The following is a 14,438-nucleotide window of genomic DNA, read 5'->3' as shown; positions in this document are numbered from 1 at the left end:
CTTCTCCTTCACTCTGAGCTCACAATAAAACAGCACTGCTCCCGTTTAGTCTGGGTATACAAGCGACTGACAGTGAATTCAGTGAAGTGATGAGAATCGATCGATAAACTCAGAGAAAAAAGCAGCACTGCACCAGACAAATCTTTTAAAACTTTTCATATTAGTTCATCAACTGAAGTTAGTGACTCAGACAAACAGGAGCTTGTTGGAAAGAACTGATTCTCTAGGTTAACATGTAAAAACATAATGTCTCCAGCTCAAGCGATCGCGGAGTGACGACGCTCTGAAGACGATGTGATATTTGAGGACGGGCTTCAGAGGGTTAAAAACTACCTTGCGGCCCCTTCATGTCGTCCATCTCGGCTCGGAGCCCCCTGTTCTCCACCTCCAGCTCCACGATGCGTCGACTCAGCAGGTTGGCCTCCTCCTCCACCAGCTTCAGGTGGACTCTGATCTCCGCCTCGCGGGTGTGGGGGGAGTCCGCAACCTGGGGACGACATAATAGAGACATAAGGAGAGGACAACCACCTGTTCACTCACACACCTTTAATCAGCTGTTGACCTGCGTTTATAACAGCTTCTATCCTTTTATTTATATTAATAACTTTGTTTTTAAATGCTAATCGTTTTCATAAGTGACTGAAAATTCAACATTTCAACAAACATTCTCCCCGTTGTTCATTTAGTTACTGAAATGGCTCTAAAAGTGGGTTTGAGTTAATGAGCTATGTGGAGTTTCTAGAAACAGAACAAACGCTCCTCTGTGAAGTTTTCCCAGGCGTTTTCTCTTTTTCTTTTTTTTTTGGCAAAGTGGGGAATAGAGTTTTAAAATGGGTACAAAGGGTGGTTATACTTTATAAGCCATGACCGTAACAGCCTGGAGGTTCTGCGTTCTGCAGCTCTAAGTGATGTGAAATGAAATTCTTCATCACTCTCCCACCTCCGCCCAGCGAGCCGTACTTCATGGGTCTTGTTACCTACAATCGGCAGCTTGTCAAACGTCTTGCTCCTGTATAGAATATGAAGTATAGAACTGCTCTACAGTGAAGATATAGGTCTTTTCTATCCTCCCCTCACCTCCTCCACGGTGAGCGTGGCGTCGACGTCTCCGTACAGCGACCTGTACTTGGCCAGCTCCTCCTTCATGGCCTCGCTGTCCTTCACCAGCTTGGTCAGCTTCTTGCACATCAGGGCTGATTCCTCTTTGGCAAAGTGGAGCTGACACTTCAGGTCTGAACTGTCCTCCTGCAGCGACGGGACAGAGCGAGAGAGGAGAGACACTGAGGTGACACCGATAAAAAAACTGCTGCATCACACACAGAGGATGACAAATGCACAAACATGTCGTCGCATCTACAGCTGAGTCATTTAGTCAGTTAATCAACGACAATTATAAAACCTGATTTCTTTCCTTTTTTTTCTTTCCTTTTTTGTTGAGACTTGCAAAAAGACAATTAACTGATGAACTGAATGTGAATAGTTGGTGCTGCCCTGATCTGAGTGAGGAGAAAATGTATCCCTCCGCCACTCAGACTAGTTCCAGGTTACATCTCTGTTTATCCAGAGTCAGAAAATATGAACCATTTGTGTGAAATTTGGTCTTGAGTTATGGTTAAAAAGTGTTTTGTGAGAGTCACTGTGACCTTGAACTTTGACCTTTGGCCACCAAAATATAATCAGTTCATCCTTGAGTCGAAGTCGAAGTTTGTGACAAATTTGAAGAATTTCCATCAAAGCATTACTGAGATATCGTGTCCACGAGAATGGGACTGACGAGCGGACGGACAACCTGAAAACATTATGGCTCTGACTGTCGCCGGTGCAGAGGAATAACAAACAGACCTAAACCTCTGTTTGTGTCAGATATTATATGACGTGCTAAATATGAACTCATCCTGTGGTTGAAACAAGAGACAAAGAGAGAGAGAGAGAGAGAGAGAGAGGAGGGAACTTCAGTCAGTCAGTCTATCCTGGGAAAGAGGTTACAGAGAGATGAAGAGACGACCTGACACAGGGGCAGGGACACACAGAAAGTAAAAGCTGCAGACAGATGGATAAATGCAGTGCACGCACGCGCACACACACACACCACAGCTGACCAGTGAGATCACTGCTCGACTTGGAATCTGCGACCTTAGATCCTTCCAGACTGACGGCTGGACAGCATCAGAGGACGAACATGAAGCATGTGATGAATCTTTTCTGGTGTTTTCAAACCGCACCGACCTTTTGACATCCATCTTTGGCAATTAACAAGACGCAATAAAGTGTCTGCTTTCAGGGAGATGAACACGAGCCACAGTTACTCAACCGGGATGAATTGGCTTTTCATTCTGTTTAAAACTGCCTTGAACTTAAGAAATAATGACAAAGGGCTGTTTGACTAACTCGCAGCTTTCAGCAACCGAACACTGAGGTCAGAGTCATGTTGTGTTTGTTCCTCATGAACAAATAACACACACAAAGGAAAAGAGAGACACACAGATGTCGTCCAGACTCTGAAATTAATATTTACTAACTCACTAGCACACAGAATACAGACCTGTAAGACTAATGGTAGTTTACAAGTGACTGAGAAAATGACTGTTGCACGACATAATAGCAGTGTAGTGGAAGCAGTATTACCATGACTGAGTGTTTCCACCTTGAACTGCAGTGAACCAATGACAGTCTCATAAACACAGATTCAGGGTTTCATACATCACAAACCTAAGGAACCAATCCTGTCAACCTGTGGGGGCGGGGGGCGGGGCTAAATACACCTGAAACCTTGTCAGCACAGAGAGTGAGAGAGTTAGCATCAGCACAACCGCTAACACTGTGTCAGACACTGCCAGTTACAAGCTAACAAACAACATGAACAAATAAAAGATGCTAACTAATTAACGGTTCTGACCCGTCTGCTAGTCTCTGGTTCTGGTCTCAACAGACTCCTCCTCTGAGTCTGGGTCTGACTGAGGCTCAAACATGTGGCTGAGTCTCTCTGATGTTTCCTCCTCTCACCATCTTGATGCTCTCTGCTCTTTCACCTGTCCACCTAGGGCTGCAGGTGGTGGGCGGGGCTTCAGGCCTGATCCAGATTTCTCCATCAGGAAGTGAGAGGAGACGAGCTTCAGGCCCAGTTTTTGATTTTTTGTTTTCACTTTTTATGTGTGAAAACCAAGTGAACAAAATATGAATCACATCTGAGGCTTTTTACGGGGTTTAAAACATGTCTGGAGAAACAAGAAACAGTTTATGAAGCTTTAAACCTCAAAGGATTACACAAGGAGTTGTAAAAGGTTACAAGCGTAATTAATCCAGAACTTTCTCTTCAATAAAAACAGACAGATTGTCTTCACGTCCGTGTCTCTTTCCCTAAAAACACACACCCAAACTCAGCTGCAACTACTGCTGACCTGAGGTGACCCAGTGCTCCCATTCCTCAGAAGCAGCTCTGTATTTGTTTTACGGCCTGTGGAGCGTTTCCAACCACATTAAGCGCGGCCAGCGCCAACAAATTTACAGCCATTTATGGTATGTGGCCTGGAGAGGAAGACGAGGCAAGAGACGGTGGTGAGAGAGCTGCCTTCAGACAGCCTCTGTGGAGAAGTTAGTCCTGCAGGTTTTTAATCCTCATCTCTATGGACATTGTTGTAGAGTTGTAAAGTTTTATTTCAGTATTGTTTGAGCTTTTTTTGTGACTTGGAAAAAACAGGAAGGGAGGGAGAGTTTGGAAAAGTGAAGTCGAGGAAAAAGTTGCTCACTTCTTTGGAAAAGAAGAAGAAGCACAATAAAGAGGAGGTCGAGATATAAAGTGTGACGTTGAGGACCAAACATAAACAAATACTCGGCATGCAAGAATCACACTGAGCACAAACACCTGCAGGACAAGATGGAGGCCAGAAAAAAGAGGGAGAGATGTGGTGAAGATGAGCGGGAACACAGGAAGTGCTGCTCTATCTGCTCCAAACTGCGTGCGGCTTGTTTGGACTGATAGAGTGTGACCCCAGAGGAAATAGGTCATAGACAACAGAGAGAGAGAGAGACACACAGTCATGAGCTGTGAGGCAGAAACACATCCGAATGATCCGACATGTGACATTTCTGACATGACGGTTGTGGTCACGGCTCCGGACAAACTTAATATGTTGATTCTGAACTCAGTCTGTGCTTGAAACAGAAAACAAAAGAATAAAACAGCTGATTTAGGGAGAATCTACAAAAAAAAAGGCTGATTTAACTCTGTGTACTTTAATGAGAGTCACCCGACAGAAGCAGTAGGGACGCTCTGGTTTTAACTGATAAGTCAATAATGTTTTCATTTTCCTGTTTACATCATATAAATGACTTTTTTTTGTCATTTATTCATTAATTAGATTTTATTGGATCTGATCCTCCTCACTGTATTTTCTTTCAGGTTACTGCAGATCTACTGCAGGAAGATGCAGTCTGCGAGATTAAAACTCGAATCACCTCCTCGTGGTTGTATCCCTCCGCCTCTCAGACAAGTTTGGTGTGAAATTTTGTCATAATTGCTGTGTGAAGTGTTTTCTCAGGTCACTATGCCACCGAAGTCTAATCAGTTTGTCCTTGAGTCCAAGTGAACGTTTGTGCCAAATTTGAGGGGATTCCCTGGAGGAGTTCTTGAGACGTTGCGTTCACAAGGGCAAAGTCATGTTTTGTGAGGTCACTGTGACCATGACCTTTGACCCCCCAAATCGAATCAGTTTGTCCTTGAGTCGTAGTGAATGTTTGTGCCAAATTTGAAGACAATCCGTCAAGGTGTAACTGAGATATCATGTGCATGAGAAGGAGATGGACTTACGGACGACCTGAAAACAATACGGCTGCTCTGACTGCCGCCGGCGTGGAGGATTAAAAATCTTCATCCTGCCTCGAACAAATTAAACGATAATAACTCTTCTTACATTTGTCTTTAATTGGACTGAATTATAGTGCTGTAGCTGTGGGGGGATTTTATTGGGTGGAAAATGCTGTAGGAAATGCTTTATCACGTCAGATAGAGTTCCTCATTGGAACACTGTGCAGTCTGCAGTGACCCGCTCCACGCTGAAACACAGGAGGGAACAACAGGAACAGTTCACCTGCAGCACATGCAGGTAGATATCAGGAGAGGCGAGAGCCGCCTCAGGCGACGCCATAAAAAGACTGCACTGAAAATGTGATGTTCCAGTTTGACTGTATCCGTGTGTGTGTGTGTGTGTGTGTGTGTGTGTGTGTGTGTGTGTGTGTGCATGTGACTATAGAGAAACTGGTTTACAGCCTTTTAAAGGCAGTTGTTAAGAATCTAAATAACCTTTAGGCAGCAAGAAAAAACACTCAGTGGATTTAAAAGTAATTGACAGACAATGTAAATTACCAATCAATAACACAGAGAAACCTTGGTATTGACTGTAATATTGATGTCAGTTGTTTTCTCTCTCTCTCTCTCTCTCTCTCTCTCTCTCTCCAGCCTTTTCTATTTATCTCTATTGTGTTTCTCTGCTCCTCTGCTTCCCTCCATCTTGTCCTGCAGGTGTTTCAACTCAACACATTTGTTATTCATGATATCGTTATGTAGCCCTCTATCGCTCTGTGGCATTGTGTGTGAGTGAGTGTGTGTGTGTGTGTGTGTGTGTGTGTGTGTGTTTTAGTCTTTAAGATGTAAAAGCAATATGTATCTCAGTATGTGATTTGCTGTGTTACCTGCGGACCGAGCTTCTTGTCAGGTTTGTTGTTGGGTCGTGCTCCTCTTTTCTTCTGGGAGTTCTGCAACAGACACACACACACACACAGAGTCTCGTTAGTGAGGCGTGACACCATCATCGACAGCTTGTGTTTCAAAGAGACGAATGTGTTCAGTCAGAAATAAAACAGTGGGGGGGGGGGCATGTCCATTTTCCAGATCAATAAATTCCCATTTGTGCAGATATTTGCACGTGTCCTTGATTTTTATTTAACATTTAAAAAAATAACACAGAGCTGAAGTTATTTCTTCCTAAAATCCAGAGGTGGATAAAGGCAGAGTTTAGATGCTCCAGGTCAAATACTACAATACAATACTTTGACTGGAGTTAAAGTATTGGAGTACTGGGTTTTAAAAATACTGAAGTATTCAAAAGTAAAAATTTTTTTTATGTGAACTCATCGTTGTATTGTTCCACATTTACAGAAACTAATGAGTCTGAAACAACCTGCTGACTGACTGACTGACTGACTGACTGACTGTTGAACCTGTAGAATAACACGACTGTGGGATACAAAGGCTGTTGACATGGACATAAAACCAACTGAATCAACAACAGGACAGACATCATTAGTATTTCTTATTGTTTTTAGCCAGTGATGAAGTCTGGTCGTGGTGAATGCGGCAAACATTTCAAACTAAATTAATCAAACACAGACGTCAGATCAGAGCATGGTCTCTGTGAAGAATCCTCTGCCTCATCTTTATCTAACGTCGCCATCGTTAGGACACTGACAAGCGCAAACATGACATTTTTCAAAATAAAATAAAATTCATCCCTCTGACTAAAAGTTGTTTCAAAGTAAGAGCACTTCATAGAAATGTAGTGGAGTCAAAAGTCAAAAGTTTCTAAAAAAAAAAAAAATACTCAAGTAAAGAACAGATACTGAAAAATATACTGAAGTACAGTCCTCAAATAAATGTAGTTTGTTACTGTCCACCTCTGGTAAAATGACGAGGACACGATCAAGAGCTTTCACCATTATAGCTGTTCCACAAAAACACACCTGAGTGTCTTTTCACACCTGTCACTACCTCCCTAACCTGCTGCTCAGCAGTGTGTTGCACTTTTTAAACCTTTTTCCGGTGCATTTGAGGCCATTTTGAAAGTTTTCAGGACATTGAAGGCAACACTAACAATCCTGACAGCTCTCATCCGTTTACCAACATGCCTTTATGTGCTTGATTAAAACACCTTTCTGGCCATCACCCTCAGATCGTCTGGCACCTCCAACGACTCTATGAGCTAAACTAATTGTCTCTTGGCAAAACTGTCAGAGCGTCTTATGTCTATTGATCTTTTCATCTAGCTCTCAGGAGGAAAGCCAATTAGCCTATTTCCCAAAATGTCAAGCTTCCTGTATGAGGACAAGCTGTTTACATTTTTGTAAAAATATGCTTTCAATCAGTGATGTCGTGATGATAATCACCATTAAGCACATGAATATTCTGAACTATTTCCATCCTGAATTTCCAGCTTCACGGCTGACAGACAGTCAGGATATCGTACGACACAGCTCCTCTCCCTCCCGCGCTGAGACCCAGATGTCATTGCTATGGTGATGCAGATCATTCCCATGGTGATTTTAATTACCGCAGAGAGACGGATAAGAGCGTGGAATTACAGCTGGGCAGTGGTGGTATGAAGAGAGACGGAGAAAAAGAGACGGAGATGTAACGGGAAATATGAGAAGAAAGAAAAACAGCAAAGTAGGGACAAAAACAGAAAAACAAAACAGCTAATGACACGATAGAAGAGCTGGGTTGCATCGCTAATAATGAATCCACACACACACACACACACACACACACACACACCAGCCTCTGTTCATCCAAGTGTCTGCCCAGTGCATTAGGCTCTCATAAATCATGATCCTTCCTTCTCTTTAGAGCTACGACCAATCACACACACACTCTCTCTCTCACACACACACACGCAAACAGTGTGTGAGTTAGGACAGACGCTGCAGCGCAAGTAACTAAGCTCATCTGGCTCAGTCCGTTTCCATGGAAACAAGCTAGTCTCTCTGCAACGAACCGCCGGCAACAAAAGAAAGAAATGGAGGGATGGATGGAGGAGAAAGGTGAGAAAGGAGCACAGGAAAAACATAAATGAATAATACTTATATGGTCTTTTGCCAAAATATAAAGTGAAATGGTTAAAACACTGAAACCTTGAATCTCTGAGGACGTTTTAAATAATCCTCTCAGGTCCAGGTGGAGTTGCAGTTGCAGCATCAGCATCAAGGGCATTTGCTTATTTGTCCGATTCTTTCCACAACTCTGTCTCTGTCACTATTTTCACCCCCCATCCCTCCCTTCCTCTCTCCCTCCCTCTCCTCTTTCTATCCTTTCATCCTCTCTGCCCTCCCTTGCTTCCTCCCCTCCCTCTCATCCCTTCATCACTCTTTGGGCTGTTTTCCCGACCTTTTAATTTTTCATCTCCCGCTGTCCTTCCCTCCCTCTTGTCCCTCCCTCCCTGTCTCGGTGTCCTAACCCACATTAAGATCAGTCTATCAGGGGGCAAACAGTCCGTTAATGGCTCTAAACTCACTGATCAATGAGCCGGCCTGATAATGGAAACAATGATTCTGGCTGGAGGTCGAACAGATGTCGGAACTATTGGATCAGGCTTTCAGCTGAGCGGCGTTCAGTTGCAGAGAGGAGCGGGTGGAAAAGGATGGAAAAAGATGGGAGATCAATTAATGTTAAACTCTTGAGCTCATAATATGACACCTAGCTTGTTTTTGTGTGAGTGATTCCTGAACCAGCAAGAAAAAAAAGTTGCTTGATCTGCCAAATGATTGTTTGATTTTGTGCCTGTTCAACACAAAAGCCCTCGTGGGATAAAAATAGTAATAGATAGTTACTTTGAGAGGGTGATGTAAGAGTACCTCCAAAGAGGTGCTCTTACGTCACTAATTGGGGCGGGCCTGTGTGGGCAGAGATGGCAGTGTGATGCAGCTTCTCTGTATTTCCCCACCGGAAATGAAAGGGCGCGCTTTGAGCTAGCTAATAATAGTTAACTAAAACTGTAACTTAAGGCTAAATTTAGAAACTAGCTAACATTAGCGTTCACCTGTAGATACTTGACACAATCTGATTCAGAAACTCCGATGATAAGAAAGTGAAGTGTAATGAACCAGCTGGATAGTTAGCTCGTGCTACTTACATTTACTTACGCCCGCTTGTGTGACGCACAGACGTGAGGACGGAGCCACTGACGGAGTGACGCAGGCAGACAGACGCAACGTTAAGAAATGGTACGGTCCACTTCAGGGGTGTTTGAAATCGTATTACAAGATTCCACCAGCCATGAATGTCGGAAATATATTGTAATATTTACAATTACAGGTAAGTAGGGTATATCATTGTTTCAACGCCTCCCAATCTGTTGTTTAGACCTCTTTTTTGTTTTTTTGTTTGTTTTTTTTGGGGGGGGGGTTTAATCAGGGGGTTCAGATTCTCTCTCAATCCTCTCCCTAATTGCTCCTGTGGCTCAGTTATATTTCTAGGAAGCTATAAGTTATTTTTTCCATTATTTTTCTGGCACAAAACTGATGATTCTCACTTTTACAAAACCATGCTTGGAAATGTTCATTATTTATGATAAAAAACCACACACACACACACACACACACCCACACACGCACACACGCACACACACACACACACACACAAACTGTGATCAGGGCCTGGTTCTCATGTTTCTGAGCCCGCAGGGCTACAGTTACACTGCAGATAAGATAGCAGGTTGACTTCCATGTCATCTGATAACATATTTAACAGCTCCTGGCTGTGTCCTCTGCTGCTAAGCTTTTTCTTAGGTAATATTTCACATATTTTACAATAACTGCACTGGTTGTTCTGTTTAGTGTATACAGGAGAGATGGTGAAATACAAGGGGAGATGGATGGGTTTTTATAAAAGAGTGGGGACAGGGATGAAAAGACAGAAGGAGACAGTAAAAGAGAGAGAGAGGCAGATGGATTTTCAAAGACAGGAATGCATGCCAAGCCCTCCTTTGCCTGACTGAACTGGTGGATGGACGGAAACCGATCAGGACAGAGAGAGGAAAAGAGGGAGAGATGGTCACTGACAGTGAGAAAAAGAACGAGGGGCATATAACAACAGTGAAGGCAGAGTGGGAAAACAGGGAGAGTGAAAGGGAGAGAGAGAGATGTTGTCATTCCTCCGTCATGGATGAGGAGGCACAGCAGTGTGAACTCTCCCTCCTTCCAGTCCAATCTGATCTGCAGCTCCACCAGCCGTGACAATCAGGCTACAGAGCAGGTCGGGATTAAACACACTGAGAGACCTGATGAAACCCCCCCGAGGAAGGTTAGAAAGGTCTGGAGGAGGAGGACGGGACGCGGAGGCCAGAGAGGGACAGGGAACGACATGAAGAAACTGAACAAACTAATGTTGAAACTCTGGATACGACCTCTGCAAGGTCGAGAAAGTGGGAACAGAGAGCGAAGACTAAATACATTAAACAATGTTGAAACTCAGATTAAAGGCAGCACAGCGTGAAATATTCTTAGAAAAATGTCATGAAGTTAATTCAAACAGCTGAAAATAGACACAGAGGAATGAAAACAGTGTCGGTCGGTGAATATCCAAAACTGCTGGACTGAGATGTCACTGCTTTTTTCTTTTCTTTTCTTTTTTTACAGTGTGCTGATGTGGTTTCAAAATGGAAATGGTTTTAACAGCCTGGTCGGGTTACGGCCCGTCACACAGGTGAACTGACAGTAGATGAGATTGCTCTGTGAGAATGGGAGGAAGCAGCACAAGAGGTCAGATCTGATCTCAGTGAACAGACTCACCTGAACCAACCAGGCGTTAAATCCTGACACGGAGGAGAGGAGAGGACTACTGCGCAGGAACGGATTATAAGTGTATGAGTCCCACTCACTCTGGTACTTTTCTGTTTACAAGCTCAGGGACCTTTCACTGTTTTTTAATGGGCTCATTTTCTGTCTTTATTGTCTTGTGAAGCAGTCTGACACTTTCTATAGAAAGGTCCTATCTACTAGATATAATCTTTTATTTATTATTATTATTACTGGTGGACTTTCCCAGAACAAGTAAATCTTTATTTATAGAGCAACTGTACAGTAAAAACATTTAAGAAATACATAAAAACATGAGATGAAAGAAAAAGAATAAAAGAAAAATCATTTAAAAACACCTCCAACCTGAACAACGCTCTGATACGACCTATAGGAGTGTCTCCTGAAATAGCGCCCCCTACAGCGGCAGCGTGGTTAATAACGGTCAGGTTTAGAGCAAAGTTGGTGATTTGGGTTAAAATAAGTTCTTCCTCAACATTAGACAGTCTTTGTTGCTATGGTTACGATATAAACAGCTGCTTTCACATGGGAATCGAACACCGCCCTCCTATTCCTGCGTTTTGTTGACCCATCCATCCACCACCACCTCCTCCTGACGTGGATTTTGTCTCTCTTTAAACTACGTCACCGACACTTTTCCCTTCGCTCCTGTCATCATTACCGCGACCACAAGATGTCGTTTAGCAACAAAACACCTAAGGGCTCATTTTTTTACAGGAGGACAGTCTCTTTATGAGAAGCTCGACACCACTCCTGAGTGCTACGCTAAATCTGTGGAGTCCTGTTTTAAGTATCAAGCTGAAGCCAGGATGCTAACCTAGCTTAGCCTAAAGATCGATCTCCAAAGCTCACTAATGAACACATTATATCTTGATTGTTTAATCTGTAAATAATCTGAAAGGCAAAAATAACAACGTGACTATAGGGGGTGTTACATGCTGGAACTATTTCCTCTATTTGTTTAACTGTATCCATCCGCCTCTGTTCTGCAGCCTGTAGCGCCGTTAGCGAAGGTTCCCGGATGCTGTTTGTGTACAAATCAAATAAGATGCAACTTTCCTTCTTAGTATTTCTAGGCAGATGTTTGTAGGACGATCCCTCCACATGAAAACCTCCTGCCGTGACGTTTTCCTGTGACATTTCTCTGGTTTCTCGGCTCCTGACAGGTGCAGCGGACAGTTAGTTTGGGACACAGCTGTGGCCTTTTGCCTCGCAGTGACACCGCCATGCATCTCAAGTGGCTGCTCACAACAAAGTCACGTTTCCTGGACACGGACACGCTGAAGTTTAGGATGCAGACTTCATATAAGAAGCCGAAATAGCAGCCAGAGCTACTGGTGCTGTTGTATTTCAAAAGCTCTAAAGCTCTGCACTAAAGTACTGACTTACTTGGCTTTGTCTGTTTGTGGCACACAAAAAAAAAACAACACACTGCAAAGTCTAATTTTAAGTCAAAGTTAGTTTTTTTTTAATAGTGGAGTCTGGAAAGAATCTTTCAGTCACTGAAATACTACAGCAAACATTTTCCTCTGAGGGCAGAAATTAGATCAGATTGCTCGAATACCAAGGGAAAGTGTGTCTTAGTGTGTGTGTGTGTGCAGAAAGAGAGTGTGGGTTTGTGGAGAGAAAATTGATTTATTTGAAGTGCATGCTGCAACAGAGACACACACACACTCGCAGGCGATGGGCCAGTCTCAGCCTGAAAGAACAGGACACTCACATCTAATCATCACCACACACACACACACACACACACACACACACACACACACTCGAGGAAAAGTCTACACAACACAGCACACATTGGGTTGCATAACCTGTGTGTGTGTGTGTGTGTGTGTGTGTGTGTGTGTGTGTGTGTGTCAGATAAGGATGTATGGAGGCAAAGGGAAAGACTGACACTGGGGACCGAAGGAGATAATTAAACAGCACTACGCCTCCTGCTAACAACACACAACAAATCAGAGCGGCGGAGCTCAGAGACAGTTAGCTTTAGCAAATCTTTAATTCAGCTCATTAATGAGGACAGGAAACCAATCAATCTTGTTATTTATCTCCCTGGATTTCTTTTTTAAAGTTGCCTTATGACTTTAATAAGGAAAATAAATGAATAAAGAGACATTTTCTGCTCAAATCCTGCCGTTTAGCCAGTAAAAGCAAACGAATACTGTTTATGTAAAAATACAAATGGATGCTTGTAACATTGTGAGCTGAGGCTAACATCATATTTCTATTTAGTCGCACTTGATAACAGCGTTGACTGAATTCCTGGGATGTAAATGCAGCGTTAAGCAGCTCTCTCCGGCTGTCTGCAGGCAGAGGGAAGCAGCTCACAGAACAACGGCGCAGAGCAGATAAGGCGAAAGCAACACCGGCGTTTTCCCATAACCCCCCGCCTGCTCGGCTCATTACGACACACTCGCGCCGTTTCCACACATTTTGTGACACGATGACACGCCGCGAGCGCCGGATTAGGAAATAAACAGCCAATTTAGCGTCAGCGCTTCCAACATGAAGCCTCTTTGTCTGCTGTGATGTTGATGATAAAACCTGGATCCAGGACTTTAAATGAAATAAATCCATTGCTGCTGATCATAAAGAACCATACCAGTGGCTTTATTAGTCTTTACTCTACAAATCAAATCAAGCGCACTCCACTTTACCTGAACTACCCTCCACACAAAGCCGCTCTGTCGTAGATACTCAGAACCACCGTGTAGTTTCCTTTCATGTCAGCTGAATGGTTTGATAATCCATCGGCAGAGTCTTGACATTTTCTGGGTTGTGTAACACGTCAAGTCTGCATGACATCTAAACTATCAGTGTCACACTGATGAACATTGATGTGGAGTTTGAACTTTCAGAGTGTGACGATTGATTTTCATACTAGAAAATAATCGAATGAATGACTTATTTTCTTCAAATCTTAACATCAGAAGGTGCGGCCCGTCGTAGACCGTGAAGGCCGAATCCAAGTGAGACGGGCTGGTCTACGGAGGATTAGCTGTTCCCGCCCTTACTGACATTTAACAGCGCAATCCTCAGACTCTCTGTCCCTGTTGAGCCACTGCAATGGATTAATCTCACTGGTACAAGTTGCCTTCGACTGTTAATGAATTAATACAAAAAAAGAAAAGTAAAAAGATGGCGACAATTTTTATTTTCGACCCGAGCCTCTCAGCCAATCAGATGCTAGCATGTTTAAATCTGACCTCTGGAAAGACACAGTGATCTAATATGATTCACTCCAAACAGGACATGTAAATGTTGTTAGGGACATGTCCTTCATTCAAACAGGATGAAACAGTTACAGATTCACTCACAATAAAGATATTAAATGATTGAGCACAAACACAATTATTTCTGTCTGTCTTCTTTTTTCTTCTTTCTTCTTCTTCGTCTCGGCTTATTTTTTATTTTCACTGTAACGTGGATCTCTTCAGAAAACCGCGTGTTCACATGGTCAACACATTCTGCGTTTATCAATACTAACTTATGAGCGGGAAACGGTGCATGGTACGTATGGTTTATGTATCCAGCTCTTTTTCTTTTCTTATTTTTTTCCCCCACAGCTGAATGAACACACCTCTTCGTCACCTTCTCTTCAGATGGATTTTCCAGTCAAAAATTGGCGTTAATCAATCTGCTGCAGGCTTAATGAAAATTCTTCGCCGTGATGTACAAATGATCCTGAACGCTGCTCTCTGACTTAGCTCCTGCTTCCTGCCAAATCACCTGAAGCTAACCTGATGTGTCCCAGCAGCAGACACACACACACACACACACACACACACACACACACACACACACACACTCTGTTTTCTGATTCATTTGTGTTTAGGCTCATTTTAAAT

The 14,438-nt window shown here is 43.2% G+C and overlaps 1 protein-coding gene across 3 annotated transcripts in view; it reads right to left on the bottom strand.

The window, feature by feature from the left end:
• mtcl2 (microtubule crosslinking factor 2) overlaps positions 1-14,438 on the bottom strand; it is a 94,104-nt gene that overhangs the window by 24,862 nt on the left and 54,804 nt on the right. For all 3 annotated transcript variants that reach the window (XM_087172745.1, XM_087172747.1, XM_087172746.1), the window contains exons 5-7: positions 5,689-5,751; positions 1,078-1,245; positions 334-487 (exon numbers count right to left, since the gene is read on the bottom strand). In XM_087172745.1, the coding sequence (XP_087028871.1) occupies positions 334-487; positions 1,078-1,245; positions 5,689-5,751 (385 nt within the window). The remainder of the gene's footprint in view (positions 1-333; positions 488-1,077; positions 1,246-5,688; positions 5,752-14,438) is intronic.

This window comes from Seriola lalandi, unplaced genomic scaffold, assembly GCF_002814215.2.
Source record: "Seriola lalandi dorsalis isolate HSWRI2012SDOR001 ecotype SW California unplaced genomic scaffold, Sedor1 jcf7180002053703, whole genome shotgun sequence".
Classification (NCBI taxonomy): domain Eukaryota; kingdom Metazoa; phylum Chordata; class Actinopteri; order Carangiformes; family Carangidae; genus Seriola; species Seriola lalandi.
The sequence above is the reverse complement of the archived record's forward strand: the minus strand, read 5'-3'. Positions and strand labels throughout refer to the sequence as shown.